Raw genomic sequence first — 21335 nt, 5'->3', positions numbered from 1 at the left:
TTTTTTGCATATAGATATACCACAGTGTACTTGCCAGAAATAAGATCGAAACAATATTGTGATATATTATACCTCAGTGCCAAAAAACATGTAGCCTATATGATTCTCTGGTCTGATACTACAGAGGGGAAGTAAAAACACACTCGCGATATTCATTTCGTAACCATTTTATTCTTTTATACGAAGTTCAGCAAATTTAGGAGCTTTATTTCACTGCAACTTCTTAGGAATGTTCGATATCAGTCACGTGCGAAATGTTAAGATGGCTAGCGAAGTAGTCTGTCGTCCACCGAGAAATAAGACATTCTCCCGAGAAAACCCTCAACGCAAGAAACTTGTCTGTTTTTGGTCATGCGTTTGTGTAGAGAGTCCTGCACGCAGCACACTCTAAAAATAAATATTTCGATATCTTTAATTCATATTGACTTCGAATATACTCCGCACCATCAATGAAATCTATTTGCAAAACCACGTGCTCCAATATGCACTTCTCTGTGCGGCTCCCACGAGGTCCCCCAACGAGCCTCTTATGTCGCCACGCAGAGTCAAGTCAGCCGCCACCATATTTCCGAGCAAGTGCACCCGTCAACCTTTGTGGTGCAGGAAACCCCTGTGCACCGTGTTGTGCGGGAGCATTTGCGAAAAAAACGTCAATCGCATCTCCCAGCGATGCCCCATTCCTTGAATGGGGCCAACGATTGTCACCTAGGTGCGAAGGCAAGCGGGCAGGCAGACCGCCGCCGATGGCGGTTCCCAGACCGGCCGCCAGGAGCGCAGCAGCGACAAGGGGAGGAGGCGACCGCGGGAGGGGCGTTCCCTGATTGGCCGCCAACGTTGGGCTTCCGGGGGAAGCCTGAGCGCCGAGCCGCTGCCGACCATGCACCCATTTAACGCAACACCTTGAGTCTGGAGTAAAAAACACAAATTGTAAATCCCATGTCGGAAGCCGCGAGGGTGTCATCGGGCGCCAGATGATGAACTCGTACTTCGAGCAGAGCAGCTTCTACAACAGCCAAGGGGGCAGCGCTGCCGAGCAGGCCTACCGGTTCCCGCAGGGCCTGCTCGTGCCGCCGTACCCGCAATCGACGGCAGCAGCGGCCGCTGCTGCCGCCGCGGCAGCTGCAGCCCGCGTAGCGTCTCACGACTCAACTCCAACGGCCTACGACTCCTCGACAGCAGCAGCAGCAGCAGCCTGCAAACTCTACCCGACCGACACGAGCGGAGCGTTCAAGACCGAGTGTTTGGTCAAGGACCAGAACGGCTTCGGCGGCGCTGTGAAGGACATGGCAGCAGGATGGCCCTCGACGTCGCTGGCCAGCGTCAGGTCACCCACCGATGCAATGCGATCGTTCGATGCCACTTCGACGACCGCTCCACGCGTGTCCGACGCCTGGACTCCCTGCTGCCAAAACACGACCGCCGCGGCCGCTGCTGCCGTCGCGCAGGCCCCTACCAACGCCTTCTACCCGTGGATGGCAATTGCAGGTTGGTTACTCTCTCTGTGTTTACTTTCGACCATATGGTTTCCCGCTTTTCTTTCGTGTTTACTGTCGCTCAGGTCGTAATGCACCGAATCGATCGGTGTCCTCTGAACCTTCCGCGCGAATGAATGAGTGGGCTCCATTCTTTCGAATCCTCCACTCGTGCGCTTCCCAAGCTAGCCGTGAAGATCGATAGTCGAATGAAATTGCCCCCGCAGCTCATTAAATGAGCAAGTGAGAATGCATTTTGCGATAACACGCCTCCTTTGCTCGACTGGGTTATCGTTGTGGGAAACTATCGTCATTTTAGAAATTGACAAGGATTAGACACTGAATACAACGCTATAGGGAGCATTGTAAAAACAAACATATTGCGTAGTAATGCTCTTACTGGTTGCTTACTATATCATTCATTATCGCAGTTTGTGCTGTATACATACATTGTACTTGTGTTCCCTTTATAACTGGAAAAGCTGGCAGTGGCTCTACCCCATCGCAGTTATTAGTGCACGGAACCTCGCGGTTGCGAATATTGACCCTGTCCCGAACCTCATCTTCATTACGCGCCCTGGTCGTTTTTGTGAAAAGCGCCAATTCACGGCGGCATCTCGGACAACAAACTCCCCCTGCGTCGTCGTGGGGGAGGCGACTTTCTGAAGGGGCCGCGAGGGGGGCACATTGTGCCTCTTTCACCAGCAGACGGCACCTTTCTCGGACGACCGGTTATGGGCTCGTTTGCAAAATCACCAAAGCTTATGGCAACCGTTCATTTTGTGCCCGTGCCCGCAAAGTGTCGTCGACAGACTTCGACTGAAGCATCCAACTGCGGCAGTTATTGCACTGTCGATATTTATCGCCGGTAGCATAGAATTTCCAGTGAGGTCCGCCGTGAGCTTGCTGTTACGGGTGACTTCCTCTGCTCATAATTGTGTCCCGGCTCCGGAACAACCAGTTACGTTTTAAGATGTGACTGCATTGGTCCATGACGTCATTTAGCTTTCGGTACTTCGTGATTGTGGGTTTACCTTCATTGTCAGTTTGTAATGGGCTGGCCTTATCTCATATACGTAGCACACGCGAGTGCGTGCGAGAGGTTAATATTCATGTTCGATTATGTTGACTAGTTACAAGTATAGTAGTTGTCAAGTACAATTATCGTGTATTTCGGAGTAGTTTGTGTTTGCCGTGGTCGTCGCATTTTCTATGTTTTCTGTTCTATATATCGATATACTTTGATACACGGCGTGTTTGACGGTGAGTTTATGATAATGTACTGATATGATATACACAAAAGTGAGTGCCAAAATAGTATACTACGTACGGTACGTACCTCACTACATTTGTGTGCACCGTTCCACAATGAGGAAAATATTGTGCAGTTGGGCAGTCGGAAGATGAATACAGAACGTCAGAACGCCGTTTGTCACAGAACATTCATAGCGTAAAACGCTACTTATCATGTGTGTGCCAGTTGTGCAAACGCTTTCGTGGATCATTTGATCCAATCGGAATGTGATCGCTTCGTGGAGAGTTTGCTATCGTTTATCAGAAGTGTCGAGGGATAATGGGATAAGCGACGTAATTGCAGGGACTTCCGAAAAGATATCTGGTTCTGATAGAAGCAACACAGCAGCAGCAAGCTTTGGTAAACACTGCCAATAAATCAACGAGACAAAATCTACCCCATCATAAGAAACACAAAGAAATCGGTATACTACATCGTTGAGCTCTAGCTCTTGATTTTCATTACGGACGGGCTGCATTTTCTGCTCGCGTTGCATAATGCACGGACATCTGATAGGGCAGTGCAAGCCTTTCATGCATACCAAAGCGGAGAATTATTTAATATTCATTGGATTAAGGCAATTCGCTGTGCGCTTCAAAGTAGCTGCGCACATGCGAAGGCCTCTTCTTCGTGTGTCTCGGAGGAAAAGGGTCAAGAATATAAGAATAAACATCCTGGCTGAGAGAAGAGCGAAAAGAAAATTTGAATAATAATACGGCAGAGGTAGAGTAACATCGGGAGCATGGTGGGTTGAGTGAGAGGGCACGGCAGAGGAGAGGAGGGTTTGTTCTTTGACGGCGTGAACCTGGGCGACCCCTTCGTAAATCTTCATGCGGCGTGCTTGAGAATGCAGACGACTCTTCCAAGGATTTCATTGTTGCCCGCCGATTCGGACCGGATTCGTTGGAAGAAGGCGCATTTATGTATGCGCCTGACCCACCGGCCGTCTAAGCACATGTGCGTTAAATCCGAGATGGAGCAGTGCATGTTAACAATGCAGATTAGTTTCAAATGTGTCATAGTCATACCGCAGTACAGACATCGCTTTGCCCTAACACATCCCTTCAGTCATCGAGGTGTACGGCGTGAGTTGTAGCGTTTCGGTAGTGGCGCTTCTAAAACGCTAGATTGAGCAGCTCGAGGTTATGCTTGTGCCTCACGCCAGTTACAACGAGCTATACAGCCGCTAGTTCAAGCGATAGTGGTTATATGTAGCAAAATCTGTCAAATCAACAGTTGCTGTTAAATGCTGGATGCAACCCACGAGCTTCTTGGGTTACAGCGGCAGGCATAGGTAACAAAGTTGCAATGGCGGAACAGTATTTAGTTTCCTAGCAGATATATACAAGCACGTTTTACTTTATTTTCACATTCAGAAGTGTCTTTCCAATGCACATCGTGCAATCTGATTTTATTGAAATTTCATTGGTATGGCAGCGGTTGATGCCAGTACATCCTGCGAGGCAAAACGTCAAAACAATGGCATTTTTATGTTTTTTCATATTTTTTGTATACCTAAGGTCACATAATTTGAGGACTCTAACTGGTGCTCATATTTTTATTGCGATTCCAGGAATAACAATGAAACCTAGTCAGCAGTATATAATAGAAAAACAAAAATAGTAAAAGTAATGAAAAAGTAATAATTAAAACAATGGCACAAATAAAACAACCTAAAACGTCAGCGTTCCTGCTACATCAGCAGTAGTTGCATACGATCACTTACCTTAACGACTATAGTGCCACAAACAAAACGAACTACAACCCCAGACAGCTATGAACCTGATGGCTTCGAAACCATTGCGGCCATTGCTGCGTATGTTGATTACGCAATGTAGTTCCATGGGGCTGTAGCTGTAGAAACGGTATCGATAAAAGCATTTTGTGCCAAGTATATTTGCGATTGTTCACTCGTTGTGAAGAACATTGACCAGGTTTCGCATGAATAGTTTGCATTTCTTGAGAAGTATTTAAGTGTTTCGTGACAGAGGGGAAAAACTTACCTTCGAATGTCAAATGGATTAGTGAATTTAATGGCGATGCACGTGAATATGACTCTCTTCAAAATCGACAATGTAGTACTCAGCCCGATGAAGTAGCAGTACAGTAGGACATAATGAAGATAATTAGTAGCCCCTCTGATCTACACTTAGGCGATTGTCCCTATTTTTCACGTCGTCCAGTCCGAAAGTATGGTAAGAAGCTTTGGTATAAACAAGATGAGCACACGCACATGCATGTAACACAAGATAATAAAAAAAGGACTATAGGACAAAGCGTTGTATTTACTTGTTAGCTCCACTTGTTAGTGCTTTTATCCTGCCAAACTAATGAGTACAATTTTTTTTTTTTGCTCTGGTGCATTGCTTGTACTTTTTCGGCGTCAATACATTCTGACAACAGATATCTCTGTCTATGATGCAATAGCAATATGCGGCGTGATGCGTCGTAATCATGCATATTGAAGGTCAGTTCTAGAGAGCTCAGTTGGTTCGTGTAGTATTTCCAGACCCCAATTATATACTGAATACTAAAAGTTGAAGACTAATGTTGAATGTATTGAGACAAAAAAACAAAAAAAAAACTTCGGTTATGTCATGTGTGCGTGTTCCTTTGCAACAAAGAGGTCTACTATGCACTCAGCAAAAATATTGCTGTCGTTATTTACGAGGCGAAGGTTTTCCGGATGTGGCCTCAGAGATTCATAGAATCGACGAATTCGCTAGAGGAAGGGCACTTTATAGCATTCAGCGTCCATTCGCCGTTCCACTTCAAAGCCTCTCATCGTGCTTCACATGCATAAAGAAAACGGAGCCCTCTTATTCCCGAAATACAAACATTACTCGGTTTTGGTGCTGCTATCGTGTGTTGCTTTCGCAGTGACAGTGTTGATGAACGTAGTCGGTCGTTAGGGTGGCCCTGCAATGCGATCTGTTCGTATCGAGTTTCGTAATGTAGATCGCTGCTTGCGTAATTCCAAGGAACAGGGCGAAGAGGGGAGCGCGCACTCAAGAGCAGTGGGGTGTTTGGTTAAATTGTGATATACATCCCTCATAGGTTTCTCGCACGCTTTAAAATAAACACGGGGTGTCCACATGTATATATACTAAAACGGGAGGCTTCTTAACCATTATACGATCTTTACTTGCCTTTGTCTTGCCATTTCGCTCGATGATCTCCTCTTGCCGTAGCTAATAATTGTAGTTTGGGAACCACTATTTCAGCGTTAACCGCGTGGCGAACAATTAAGGCCCAAACTTTCGTGCCGGGGGCGGATCCTCACGGAAACAGCGCATTGGCTTGTAAACGGCGAATTCCGCCTAAATTAATGACAAGCCGAAAGAATTCAATTAGGCGGTTGCCCAGAAGCTGCCGTAAATAGCTGTAAGCAGGAGTTCCGCTGCCTCACAGTGCCTCGCTTCGGAGGCCAATATTGAAACATTCATTAGCCTGAAGCGCAGATTAGTTTCTGAGGCGTCACAATGGGTCCGCACGCTCGCAAACTTTACAACCCGATAATCGTGAACAACACGCCATGTAGGCGTCTAGTTAATATATAACTTCCTCCTATAATAAGTTTCTCTACCGAGGTGCCTGTGCGTGCAGCACGAGGGAGTTCTGAAGCCAAATTCCTGCGATTGCATATACAACTGCTTTACAGGGTTGTGGCATATATGCACAGCGCTGGGAGCAAAGCTACGGCTACCAAACTTTCGATCCAACTGTACATTTGAATTTACGCTAATGTACGATTTTGGTGCTAGTGTTTTGCATTTCGGAGGAACGCTTTTGCACGGGTTGAAGGATTTCTTTGACAGCGTTCTTAACCTCGCTTGACTAACAGGTGTGCTTGCATGCGTGTGCATTTATCAGATATGATGTCGAAAGTAGAAACCTGTGTAAAGACAGCACACCTCGGAGGGGATGGCAGTACACATTATAGTATCATGCAAAGCATCTTGGTCTACTACATGCACGACGCTCATTTTGTTCCGAATAATGTCATTATTTCTCAGGAGATTGCTTTTTCGACTGCTGAGCCTCTTTGGGCCGGTACCTTTCCTTCGAAGGATTCGTCTGTTTTCGTGTGCTTTCTGTCCGCTATTTCTTTTCGACGAGTTTAGACAACGAAAATTGGGCATAAGAAGTTTAGATCCTGGAGTTCTTTTAACGTTTCTGGCGTAAGCACAAGAGCCTCATTAGTTAACGTATGACCGATATTTCGCGCACTTTGTGCGACCCTTGTTGTAAATATGATGCGGCTATACAACCAGACTACTGAAACCTGAACTTCCGCGGTGTTCACGAGCCCTCAAAGACACATTTCGCCTGCTGACAGCGAAGCTGTCTTTACGTGTGACTGACCTGATGGTAGCTCATCAATCGTTTGCGGGGTATATACAAGTGATAAGTACAGTCACTGAGCGCAAGACGTCAGCGTATTAGTGTGTTGAAGTAAACAAACGTTTGCGCATAACTGAAACATACATTTCGCATAGTGCACGATGTCGCGAGACGACTGGACAATTCTTGTACCCTGCATGGACTTAATTCTAGGGACGGAAGGAACGGTTGTGATAGCATTCAAATACTCTTACAGTTGAGTAGACGTACGTATAGGACACTATACCTGCAGCCCCCACATACCGTAGCCTGGCTGACTGTAACAAGGAGACAATTTCCAATCAAGGCACCGGAGGCGCCGGCGTTCCGGGAATAATTGACGCAGCGAGGGAAGAGAGCAACCCTCTGCTTTGCTATCTAGGCCTGGCATCTTGCAACGGACTAAATCACTTTCCCTGGTTGCCATGTGCTTGTCACGGTCAGGCTTGCGTCCCGGTATCCCCATGTCCCAGGGAGCGCATTTCCCGTAGTGTATCCGCCTCTTTGTCTCCGTCTAAACGAGGCAGTTATTGGTTCTTTCGCACGCCTGGTTCAGTATCAGCTATGGTGGTGGTGGTGGTGATGGTGAAAGGGCTTGCCGTCGTCGGCCTCGCAGAGATGGGCAACGTCACGACTGACGCCCTGGTTTGTTTGTAGTTTGTACATTGATGCACGGCACTTGGAGCCAACCCTGTTATCCATCGAATTCTGGCTGCGATGTTGTACTGTACTCTCGTATTGACTGTCTTGAGGAGTCGTTAAAGCGTTTGCAGCATTTTGCAGTGTTGTCAAGAACATGCCTCGATTAGCAGCAGTTCACAGGGGGATTGATTACAATTTGAGAAAAGGAATGGAAGCGGTGCACATACTCTACTGGCAGGTTTTCGTTATAGTCTTGATGTGCATGCGTTCTACCGAATCTTGCAGTTGTATTCTTTCCAGAGGGATTATTTTGTGAATCGTTAATAATAATGTTGTGAAATGCAGCCTCCTGCTGACGTAATTAACACGTCACTTATGACCCTGTATTGTATCGTTTGGAGATGGGCGGTCTGCTTACCAGAGAGGGCGACAAGAAAAAAAAGAAGAAAAGAGCATGGTTAAAATGGAATCTTCTTTTTTATTTTTTTTATAAGTAATGTTCATATGTGATAGAAAAAAATCGGCGGAAGAAACGGAATTCGAATTAATTTTTCGCAGACCAGTGAACCTCTCAACAGGAACCAAGACGTATACCACGCAAGTGGTGCTATAGAGTTAACGCAAAAGCGGCCCGATGACCGTACGCTGTTTGTTGAACATTGACGACGAAGCTCGCATGACTTCGTACAGAGTGCGGCTCGTAAACTGTTCCGAAGCCCCTTCTTGGTCTCACTCTCCTTTCCGTTCACTCGCCCTACGTCTGGTGCGTCTTGGCCTTGGTCCCAAGACGCCAGCTATCCCGGAGATCCATCCACGTCGCAGGCGGCGAAATGCTTCCACTTTCCGGTCGCTTTTTATATCTCACGCGCGCGCGCGCGCCGTATATGCGTGATGATCGCTTCACACTCGCCTTCTCTTGCACTGTGACGAAATCGACCAAGAAAGCCTTCCGACCCTTCAAACCCTATCTTTCGTTGACTGCGTCGGGTTATGGAGCCGGGCGATGTTTCATCATCGGTGTGCTCTCTCCTCGTGTGTTTGACACCACGGTCTCTGCCCCTTCGAAAATATTAGTGCGTACCATTCCTGCTCCCGCAGAGTGCATATAGGAGCCGTGTTCGTGACGGCGCTGTTGACGATTATTTTCTCGAATAGGTTCCCCCCGTGGTATTCTTATAGCCAGCCCTATGCTCGCAGATAGCGGGTTATATCCCCCTGGCTACTCATCATCCGATCGGGGTTGGGTGCTCATTTCGAGTAGGCCGTAACGGAAAATAAAAACAGCCATATCGCGTCTCCTCCCCTTTCTTTGAATTCGGCCGAAAAAAAAGCTCGGGAGGGGGCCCCATAAAAGCCCTCCAGCGATGCGACGTTCGTCATTGTTGGTCACAGCTGTCATGCCATGGGTACAGGCCGCGAGCTTTTCGGGACGTCTTTCTTTCCCCCCTCCCCTGTTTTTCCCCCTCTTACGAATCTCGATTAGAGCCCACCCCACTGTTTCTATTCATCTTATTTCACTTCTCTCCCCCCTTTTCCTCTCCCCGTTCTATGCCCAACCTCAATTGGGCGAAAGAGGAAAAAATCGATACGAACAATAGCGGCACGTACGGGCTTTAAGGGAGGACTCCGGCTGGGGCCCTAGGAGAACTTCCCGGTAGGGAGAGAGAGAGAGAGAGAGGAGGGGGGGAAGAATGAAACAAGACTGCTGCAGAAGAGGCTGCCATTTTCAGCCTCGAAAACAAGCGGCCAATGGCATTTCGTCGTTGCGCTAAATGTTTTGGTGGACTAAGGAGATGGGGCCGCTATGGAAAGAAAGGATGGCGCACGATGGATGCTTGGGGCTGAGAGAGGATAGCCCTGTTTCAAGATGGCGCTAACGGCTACTTTCTTCGCCGATGATAATTATACTGAGGCGGGCGGGTGGGCATGTATCAGACTTTTTTTTTAGTCTCGTAGAGGCAGTAAAGGATGCGGTAGATGTGCACTATATGGTGAAGTATAGTGGCTTGTTCCAGGCATGAACTGCCGCGACGTGAATGGAACTTGTAGCGTGTGCGCCGGATGAAGGTGATTGCATATAACTTCGGAATGGTCGTGCCAGACACGTATGGCGAGATCGTTCTGTACGCTCCTTCGTGAATTCCCCCCCCCCCCTGCATCTTTTTTTCTTTGTACGTGAAGATGAGCCTTTCAGCAATGGTTCTCTGCCAAAGAAGTGTTACTTGCGGACTTCAAATTACCTTATGAAATTACCCTATTTCGTGGAATCCGTCGTCGTCGTGGTCTGGTGCATTCGAACGGCTGCAAAAAAGCATCGCGTGGAAATCTGTCGTGTCATAGTTGTTTTGATTTTTTCTCAACGACAGGCTTTAGTGATTATGGCTGTGACTCATGATTAATGTTTCACATATTTTTGTATGACGAGGAATGATTGACGCGTTGGACGATTTTGACCTTGGGCAACCTACCAAGGAACAGTACGTGAAGAATTTGTTGTTGAATCGAGGTATTGCAACACACATATAACAGCTATGGTAGGACTCAGAATTGTTCGTGGAGCATTTGAAAATCACGAGTCCTTCTGTAACAGACCAGGTTAATTGAGCCGCTACGGAGGAAAGAAATGGCTGCCCCAGCGGTACTCGATTTCATCTATCAGATATTCAGTTACATATTTTTGTATCCCACGAGGACAAAGAACGGGTGTCATCTTTGGTTTATGTACACCACGCACCTCACAGTTGGAAACATTCACGTTAGTAACGAAAGCAACGAAATGTTCTTGTACACGTGCCTTCGGTCGCGCTTCGTGCTTGTAGATGCCTTCATTTTCATATCTCACTCTGATGCATCGCGTGTAATCGGGTAGTGTACTGCTCTCAAGCGGAAAATCACCCCAAATCATAGCCACTATTTATTTGTTGTTGTTGTTCGCTCGCGGTTATATCGGCTCTCTACTTCCCCAATTACATTCTAATTTTCGCAGAGTTTGAATTAGGACAGAAGAACAGAGAGAGAGAGAGAGAGAAATACATGATGACGATGATATGGGGATGACTTCCGCTCATTGAGCAGAATGCTACCCCATTGCTATTGGGGGAAAATGAGAGGATGGTGATGAGGATGATGCTGACGACGCTGACAGGGTTTTAGAGAGAGTCGATCAGGCCGGTAGTTTGCAGGAATTTGATGAAGGGTCGTAAGACGGACATCTAAGAACGGTCGTAAGAACCGAATTTGGCATCCTGAGGCGAAATCTACGCGTCTTCCATTCCTTCTCTTTTTCGTCAACAGAGTAAACAAAAAGTTTTTTTTTAACTGGGAAAAATTGGGTACGCCGTAAATGTAAATGCTACCGTGCACTCCAAGGAAGAAGGAGCAATTACAAGCTTGTCTCCTCAGATTGCAATTTCTCCCCATCTTAGTCACCATACACTGAACCTTGCACTGCGAATAATCTCACATACACTTCGCTTACATCTCATTTCCGTGCATTTCGTCTGCGAAAGGGGCATCCTGGCCCAAATGACCAAAAACTACTTTTTTTTTCGTTTTCGCTGTGTGTAAAAGGTAGATGCACAATTATGATATTTAACGCTGGTTGCTTTAGGCATAGTCGGCTAAAAGCGGGATGAGGTTGAGGTTCGAGTTGTGTCGAATGCCGGCGAAGGGAAAGCTTAAGATAGATCGAATTTTTTATTCCTTAGGAACAGTTACTTCCTTTACAGTGCCAGCAATATCGGACCCTCTGTGCAGAGAATTGTTCTCAACCACGTGCACGCTAATTCTCAATTTCTCCTTCGACCCAGACGATTTTGAGGCTTGAGGCATTGCACGCAACGATACCAAGGTGCCCATATGACTCCACTCGATAGTCTGGTACTTTTGTCAGTATTTTTGTGCGGTGAATACCAAGCCCGTTCATATAGGAGTGAAGTATTGCTGGCAATATTACACTATTATGGCCTCACGGGATGCTGAGTATATAACATGAGACAATTGATGTTCTGAGGCTGGAACACATAGAAAGGACAAATACATACAAAGCCTCAAGTGCCTAAGAAATCAATGATGAAAGATGGAAGTCACTGAGGGTAATCCAGAAGATGTGGGTTCGAGTCCTACAGCTGGCTGACCTTTCTTTTCGTTTCCTTTTTGAATAAACATATCTCGCCTCTCGCTCCTTCGAAACTGCTAAATCGAAGCGACATAATTTCAAAGACCAGCCGCATATTAATCTTTAGTTTTTCATATCTTATTTCATAGCAGTAAAATGTTTATGATCGTATTACTCATTTCCTAATGTTTGTATTTTATTTTTGAGGGATTGCACAAGATGTGTACATATTTCTATTTTTTATTTACGTACACGAGATACATCGTTGGGGAAAGCACATTGTAGCAGCGTTAGCACTTTGCAAGTAGCTAACGGTGCACTTCGCAGGAATATTGTTAATTTATACAGATCAAAACTCTCGTGGAAAAGAAGTAAAATAAAAAAAATGGACTCTCTGGTTCGCCATTTTGCCCTTCTTAGTGTTGAACCGCGAATTTGAGTTTGAATACATGAAATTGAATACATACAAAGGGGAAGAAATGGGTAGGGGGAACACTTGAAGTTTCCCAGCCAGTAGACCAGTATATTCTTCGTAGCCGTCTGAGCCTGCGCAACATCGGCGCAATCGAGACACAACTGGCAACATCGAGACAATCGCGACCAGAGGCATTCGTTCGATTTAAAACGTATATCATCGAAACGCTTTATCTTCAATTTCTTGATTCGTTTTGTTTTGTTTTATAGCGGCGTATGCATCATCGATCTACAACCCAGTCTTAGTTGGTCGAGCACCGTTTGTATCTGTTGGTGCATAGTGAACCTCCGGCCTTTCAGTGGCCAAAGAGTGTAAGGGCACCCTTGTAAAGCGTACAAACATGTATATGTTGTGTTAAAACAACTGTCATACCTACATCTACGTTTATTTTGTTGCCATCAAAATTGCCACATACATATACAGGAATATTCTGAAGCACGAACTGTCTGCTGAGTTCTCCAAAGTTACGGCGATTGACTTCGAAATCATACTGGGCAGTTCCATTGGTCTCTATTCACATCACATTGTTCGTCTCTGATAGGACAATGGCGGGAGCAGTGATTTACAGTTAGCGTTCAATTTCCCTTTTGAATGCGATATTCTGTTTCCTTCCTATCCTCCATTTTCTTGTCCTATATGCCACCTGTTCTGGGAACGTTGTTTCACATCAAATGTACTTTCGCTGCCACTACGACGGCTTCCTTTTTCGCTTCTGCTTTGCAGCTCTCTGAACTGAATACAGCTTTCAACAGTCACGACTTTCGATTCCATATTTTGTGTGTATGCATAGTGAGAAATCTCTCAGCAGACGCTTTTTTGACAGCGTCATTTATATCATCTGCCTGAAACACTTTTCAGTAATATTAAGGCCAGGAGTTACTCATGTACTTAGTATAGCTCTCAAGGTGTTGACGAAAGAGCTCGAAACTTAGTAAACCAAGAAGACACTGGCAATGCTAAGAAAAAAAGAAAAAAAATATCACCGGCAATACTAAAAAAATCACTGCATCGCGTATATTTTGTTTTTGTTTTTTGTCATTATTTGCGTGTGTGTATATGTCTCGTCATTTTGTTCAGGCCTGTGAATATCTTTCAGCATGTATCTGAAAATGTGCCCCTTAGTGATTAGACAGAGGACCAGGAAAAATAAATACACCTATTTCCCTGTGTGCGCGATTTTTTTTTTTCTGTGTGTGTGTGTGTGATTTTTTTCTTTTGGTCCGGGTGAACTTTTCTTTTTTCTTTTTTGAAGAGTAGCAAGGTCACATATTGGCTGACCTCTCTCAACACTTAAAAACAACGACAACAACAACAACCTATTCGCAATTGAAGGAGGAGGTATCACAGCCAAAACATCTGCTTTTGTCGCTGGATTAATGAGTGCTAAAACAATCACAAATTTGTAATGCTAATAATAAATTTGAGAGAGTGTAAGAAATATATATTTACATGTCCACAGGTGTTAGCTGAGCGATTTCGGTTTGGTGGTGGTGAAATTTTGATAAAATGACTCCTTGACCAATAATGCCCTTGTGCCCTTGTGTCTCAGTGAGGTGTTTGTTTCTTTGGCTAGATCGGGACGTGGCGATGCTTATGAATCTGTCCCTTTCACACTGGCAAGCATCCGCTTCTCCCTGTGAGTTTTCGATTGCATATAAGCTGTTGTTACAACACAATTTGTTCCCCGTGTACATGATTTCGTAAAAATATATGTTTGCTGTATACACGGGTGTAAAAAAATGTTGAAGAAAACGAGGCAAAAATGCGCAACTTGCCATACAAATATGAGGAAGTGTGCTGAAATTTACGAAGCAACTTGCAGCCTTGAGTGTGTGTGCTTTTGCACAGGAATTTCCATGTCGACAACAAGGGGTCCCTTGCATGTCCCTGAAGGAAGCAACATTGTGCATATGCAAAACAAAACCACGACCGTTAAATGCCAGTTACGATTCACTAGTGTATTTGTTCTGAATTCATAAAACGATGCCAAAGTTTAATGCTAGTTGTATAAACAGTGCGATTGTAAAGGGTAAACGTAGTGAATTGAAAATCTAAAAAAGAAGTGAAATTATCGGATAATCTACCAAGTAACCCATTGAATGCCAGTCCAGTCTTGTTCAGTACATTCCTTCAGATTCTGGTCTTCAATACTTATTGTTAGTTCAGAACAAGAAAATATAAACTGTACTGTACAGGTTACCGTGCAAATGTGCTCCAGGTGATTAATATTAAGTTACGTTTTGTTTAATGCAGTACTTGCATTAGGTATAATGTATAATGCAGTACAATATAACTTGCGGCGTGACGTTTCTGATGCCGTATAGTTAACTTACTCCTTCCAGAATATCCACTGGTGTATTGGGAAACGAAAATATGGAAATGCGTCGACTTGAGAGGCTGCAAGCTACAGTGCACTTGGTGTGATATTTTTTTAAGGGCAGTTTTCGGCTTGCTCCACCTTGCGTTATCTTAGCGTTAACGCGTCCGAAAGGCATGCAGTTGCCATAGGCATACGATAGTCTAGTCCCCCCTTCCACCGCAGACTCAAACTTGTCTACATAGTGCCAGTATATAAATATATGCTTCCATTTAAGTGCCAGGCTTCCCATGGAAACAAGCCCCTGAGAACAAGCAGTAACTCTTTGTCTAAGTATGCTTGCGGGGGAGGCGTTGGTATCGTTATATCAAGAGCTTTTTAAGGGTTCGATAAGCTCCAATCCCTTCGTGAAGAGCGTTAGCGGACGGCGTTTATTTTGAAGGCGGCGGCAGATATGATTCAGCAGGCTCAAAGGACGCCGGTTTGCATCTGGCAGTGGCGTGTTTACTGTCTAGCTAATGTTTTACAACGAGCCTTAGTTATTAAATGTTGTTCTCTCGCGTCAGCCATCGCGATGCTTGCCAACATGCTTCGCATCGTTTGCCATAGTTTTCCTTCGTGTTCCTTTCAGTGGATTTTGCCATGAATCTCTCGTAAACATATAAAGTGGTGCGCGTTATGGATGCTCCAGTGGGGCATCCGCAACTTCATTACGTTAGAGACATAGGCTTGGTATAGTACTACCTTTGTTTGTTGGTCGTGTGAGAGTCAGATATTCGAGCACCGTTATCGTCCTTCATTACTGTATGTCCTGTGCTGTGGTTCTAAGAAGGATGATTTAATTCTTTCTCGCCTGGTATTATTAGATTCCTTCTTATTGTCCCGCTCTTTCTGGTGCAATGTGTCGAATTGTGTCTGATACTTGAATCTTTTTGTATTTTCAGGTCTCAACAGCTACATAGCACGTGAGTGTACCTTTAACTATGTGTTGTCTTGTGCATGCGGCGTTTTATGGTTTTTCAAAACCTGCCATCGCAATATGTAGTGCATGCATTACTGGGATCTTGCATTAAACCAACCCCAAGCTACATCACTTTCATCACTGTATTTACTACTTTAACTGCCGTATTTATGGTGTTTTCACACTTTCCAAGGCTAAACTCATTGCGAACATTTCTAACCATCTCTATGAAACATATACAAACGTCTTCCTTGTCTATATATGATTCAACGGATAGCTACTCTTGTCGCTAACCTCTCTACAAAGTGTCAATACAGACAGCTAAAATTCGTCATGCTCAGCTCCGTATTCAAGCATCGTACACTTCGAGCCGAAATTTTTCTTAGTGTATAGAACCCAAACTTTCTCAGGTAACAATCGGTGCGCACTAAAATGCAAGCCGGCTTGTTGATAATGATTGGAGTTTCAACGGCGCACGGACAACTAAGTTCAGCTGTCTCGTATATGTCCAGCATTACAAAATCATACGGCATTTGAAGGTCTGTATCACATAATCTCAATACCAGCCACGTCACGAACACAGGTCGAAGTAATCGCGACACACAACACGTCAACTGCAATCAACTATAGGCCTCGCTTACCTTATGACAGATGTAGATTGTATTCCAAAAGTTATTCCAGTATTCCAGCGAAAACACACATGTTCACTCGTTCAACACGACATCGACTAAAAGGCTAGCTTCAAGTTTTTGAATTCTCGCGTTCTTCTAACTTTATGGTCTTAGAGAGAAAGTTCGTCAACGGTGTCTTCGCGGTACAAATCATCGCTTCAGAAATAAAAATCGGTAGAAAAGAAGCAAGATGGCGGGGGTGGCCTTTGTTAAGATGTGGAAAGGGAAGGCAAGAATACCAACTGAAGCCAAAATGGAGGCGGCTGAGGAAGCTTCAAAGCTTCCAAGTTCACATTACTCATGAAGCACCAGGAACCCCTCATGACGTCAAGGTTGTCGTAGCATGAGGCAGCCAGTCAGAAACGTCCTTAACCGTGTTTGCTGTCTCTGTGATGAGGATGGCAAAGTGGCATCTGCAAATGAAGAAAATAATGGTTTTATTGCTGCCGGTACATATAGTAGTTTAACGAAGCGTTTGGTGGCACTGATGCCTTGAACGTACTCTGGGAGAGGTGGACGTGCAAGGGCGTATGGTAAGGAAGTTCAGGTTCATGAACAGCCTGCAGGAACGCTTCTCACGGGACGCAATAAGTGTATTGTAGGGGTTCGAATAATATGAACTACGTGCAGTAACAAGGCCTGAGTTTGTTACATAGTGTGTACGGATATAGGAGATGCAGCATGCGTGAAAAAAAGAATAAACAAAAAACTTCAAATAAAACGCTTCGAACAATGTATCAAGCTGACGAGGCGCATTGATGTTGACAACACAAACGTAGCCATGTATTGTATTACAAATATTGCAAATACATTACAGGTACATTACACATATTATACGTACATATTGAAAATATACTACAAATACAACTAGATATTCGACTTGATATACTTCACGACAGTGTCATACATATTGAATTTATTCTTATATACATGTCGTTCACGTTAGTTGTAATAATTTTCCAACAGTTTGACTGCGGTGGTGTGGGGTTTGGTGCCACGTATAGAGTAATATGACTAAGGTGATTTTACGATTCCACTGGAGTGTTTTGATTGGAAGGAGGGACGACGTGCGAGCACACCTTATCTGTTCCAAAAGGCAATTCCCACCTCTTCTTCTACTTTCTTATACTCTCGCTTTGCCCATTTCACACGGATAACACAGCATTATGCGTTTCGGGAAATTAAGAACAATTTAAGAAGCAATTTAATGAAGCAAGTCCGCATCAGGCTGTGTCGCACAACAGGTTAAAGAATGGCTGTTGATGTAAAGACCGGCTGTAAGGTTGTATGCAACTGGGCGTTGTGAGCCTTGTACTCTAAAACTGTAACAGATACTGTAAGACACTTATTCTTCGCGTTTTCGTAACTTTTGCGAATTTTAAGGGAACACGAAAATATTGACCAAGAATTGACACTTCGAAAACAATGATACCATCGCACAGTTAGTTATCTACTGGTACGCATTTATATGTCCAAGTTGAGGGCGCGATTTGAAAACAACCCCTTGACGACCCTTTTGTTATCACTAAATGTCACTGCAGTTCATTCTGCAAAACAATATTATGAGTAGCACTAGATTAGGTCAGCCAGTGTAGAAGCCAGTGTGTTGAAGGGCTATTTGCGTAGGTTGAGGTTCTCTGAGTATACCTGGACGACAGCAACGCTGCCAGAGATCTTAACTATAGATTAGCCTGTCCTAATATGTCTGATCTAAAACCTACGCTTCTTTTCTGTTTTTCGGTTTTCATTTCTGTTATCTTCATTTCTTGGGCTTGAGAAATGATAACGCGAGCTTGAATTCGATGCCCTGCAAGGCAAATGAGTTTCTATGTATTCATCCAATTAACGTAGGTAGGGTCGTTTGCAAGTGACTCATGATGAAGTGAAGACAGCTAAACCTTCTTTTGTATCGTTTTCCTTTACATTTTGCTTCGGCTCACTAAATGAGTATGCATTCATTAGCCATTCCGTGCAGTTCGTGATACTCTGTAGTGACAGAGACTGCTCTAAGGTAGTGGCAAACTGTAATGTAGAGTATCGATACTCATTCGAGACTCGATAATCGGTGCTAAGACAATCGACTATTCTACACCTAGAAACCATGAATGGCTAAAGCATCATAATATATGTCGGCTACACTGACTGGTCAAAAATTGGATCAGTAAGGCAAGATAAAAATCCTTCCATCTTTCCTCCTTCCATCAGTCCTCCTCCCATTATCATCCTGTCGCTACCTTCGTGTCCTTCTTCCTTCATCTGTCTTGGCCTTTGACGTGAGCTCATTACAGAAATGAACACCATGGTGAACATTGACTTCCTTCATTCCCGGCCACTGACTGCATATTTTTAGGAATATTTTACTTAGTACCGTCCGCATATACATGCATTATGCATATGGATGCGTGCATATAACACACACGTATACTGCGAATATAAGGGCGAGTGTAGCTGGGTATACATACTAGGAACGGAGAAGTATTCCACTAAATTGGATGATGAAACAAAAGGGAAGGAATGACAGACAGGAACCATGTGCACCGTGTAAGCATCAAGTCCCTGCCCGTTCTTCGTCTACCCCCAAACTTGCAAGACATTCTAGCGACACTGCAGAATGAGAGAGAGAAAAGAAAAAGCAGTTAAACAGCACTAAAAGACGAAAGTATACAGCTGATTAATAATGTCAACTCAAGTACGAAATTTGAGCTTGTTGTCGATGAATGTCAATATATATTAATGAATTAGCGTCTCGACCATCCCAGTTCCCAAGCACTCTCAATGAGTTGAAGAAGGAGAAAGCACTAAACAGGGTACATTAAACTAAACTCTGGTGCATTATTCGCTCTAGTCTTGTCCTTTTTATTGTGTGAAGAAGACCGACCAGTGGCAAATAATTTTCACAATCTCCTAGAAGTACGCTGGTACGATCGTTCGTATTTTTATAACCTACTGTAATGTATTCTTTCGATGAATATGCACATTGTTGGAACGTTCACCTTGTAAAGGCAGTTAATTATATTTTGAAATATGTTTCTGAAATCTGCATTCTACATTTATTTGTACGACAGATCTTCCCCAGCTAGAAATCCTGGGAAGGTTGATCGAGTAAGTGCCGGTGAAACGTAACTTTTGCGTCGTTCATTTATAGAGTGTATAGACAGGGTTTAATGTGAGTAGCATGGAGTTTTTTTTTTCTTTACATTTCAAATGCGTTCACGATTCAGTAATTGATTTGTGTAACAAAAAAGAGAATTTCTGGTGCAGAGCTCTTGCAGCATGGCTAAATGTCAGCGTATAAACACACGACAGTTTCTCGTTGCATCTGTTGGGTCACTATTTAAAAGAAATGAATCATATTGCTTCATATAAGGGTGAGAGAAGGAAACTCAAATCCACTTTAAATGCTCTTAGAAACAGGGGACTAAATGGATGCATACAACACGTAGATAAAATACTGAGTGCATTGCTTATTATGAGCACATGCAATGCTTATTTCCTCACGTGACGTGGCCGCGTTGATGATCGACAAACGAAAATGTTTCTCTCTCTTCATAGTGTGTTGTTGCGCCAACAAAAAAAAAAAAAAAAAAAGAGAGAGAGAGAGAGAGAGAGAGAGAAGGAAACACCCGCTGTTTTCATTTGCACACTGAAAGTGCAGATCGTCCGAAGTTCGTCTCTTCTGTCTGTTTTGAAGTTTGCAACATGTTTAATACTCAAAGTTGGGATACGCGTTAAGTGCTTGTTTCATTGAAAATGAGCCAAATACCACGACAATGGAATCACTTAACTATACTGAGACTATTGAAACTCAAACAATATGTGACGAAAAGAGATCGGTGGTCAAGTCTGCGACGCCAAACATGTGTGATGCAAGACTATAATAAGTGAACCTACTCGGCGTGCAAGAGGCCACCGAATGGCATTTTAAATGTGCATTTTATGTTAGCATTACTTTTATTTCGTGCATTGCGCATTTCATGTAATTCCTGTCAAGAGCCGTCGTTCGGCATGATAGTAAGGTATCTAGTGTAGCGTCTAAAGAATGGAATAATTTATATTGAAAGGATGTGTAAGCAATATGCTCATTTGCGATAGTCTATGCTCTATGTTGTTATAAGGACAGATGTTGTATGTGCAGGTAGTGTGCGCATGATGCAAACACATTTTTAAAAATACGTCTAAGCTTATGGTGTTCCATGTGCGTGCGCGTACACTATGTCGAGAAAATTATCCATAACGCACAAACAGCGCGTGAAATTATAGCTATATTTCAATATAACACACGACAATTATTTTTATAACCACATAACGTATAAAACGATAGTCAGTTTCGAACTCGTTCATCTGCGCACAACTAACAATCCGCGTTAGAAGCTACCGCGGCTTATTGAATTTTTCGCGATGCCAGTTTCCAAGGAAGCATGACATTTGCAAGCGGGGAAACAAACATTAGGCTTTTAGGAGCATGCTAATATGGAAGTGCCATCTATAAATAGTTAATAATTACTTGTGCATGAGGGAAAACAATAATGACCAAGAAAAGATAGGGAGGATCAGATTCCTATTGCATATACGGTCAGCATCTCTACAGTTCGATGCGAGGTACCTAAGAAATTGTACCGGCTAAGCGACCTGTGAGAAAGGGTGATGAGCACAGGAGCAGCACCTGCCAGTGTAACTCCGTGGTTCTCAACATCAAGAGCGTGTTAACAATCTTGGGTTGCAAACTACATATACGAGTATATTGCCAGGCCTCTATACCGGAGGCTCTATGCCAGGCCTCTATAACTCTATACCGGACTGCTAACACAGATAAACGCTTCCTGTATCGCGCTTTCTGTTCCAAATTGCTTGCATGCCTGTTATTCACTTCTCGTCGCCATTCAACGTATCGCCATGAACACCCTAATTAAGTGGCCTCCAAAGTGAGTTTATAGTTCAGCCGAGTTCTGCATGTGTTGATTTCAATCTTGGAGAGAGAAGCTAGCCTGAGAAAATATACATAG

The 21335-nt window shown here is 44.1% G+C and overlaps 1 protein-coding gene across 2 annotated transcripts in view; it reads left to right on the top strand.

Annotated features, from left to right (window-relative positions):
* Positions 1-859: 859 nt before the first annotated feature.
* Positions 860-21335, top strand: part of LOC135386071 (homeotic protein ultrabithorax-like) — a 62069-nt gene continuing 41593 nt past the window's right edge. The window contains exons 1-3 of one of the 2 annotated variants that reach the window (XM_064615792.1): positions 860-1485; positions 13957-14019; positions 15645-15665. In XM_064615792.1, the coding sequence (XP_064471862.1) occupies positions 972-1485; positions 13957-14019; positions 15645-15665 (598 nt within the window). In that variant the 5' untranslated portion in view covers positions 860-971. The remainder of the gene's footprint in view (positions 1486-13956; positions 14020-15644; positions 15666-21335) is intronic. The other variant, XM_064615793.1, reaches the window with a different exon arrangement.

Source organism: Ornithodoros turicata, chromosome 2 (assembly GCF_037126465.1).
Source record: "Ornithodoros turicata isolate Travis chromosome 2, ASM3712646v1, whole genome shotgun sequence".
In the NCBI taxonomy this organism is placed as follows: Eukaryota; Metazoa; Arthropoda; class Arachnida; order Ixodida; family Argasidae; genus Ornithodoros; species Ornithodoros turicata.
This window is presented reverse-complemented; position numbering and strand designations above follow the sequence as displayed.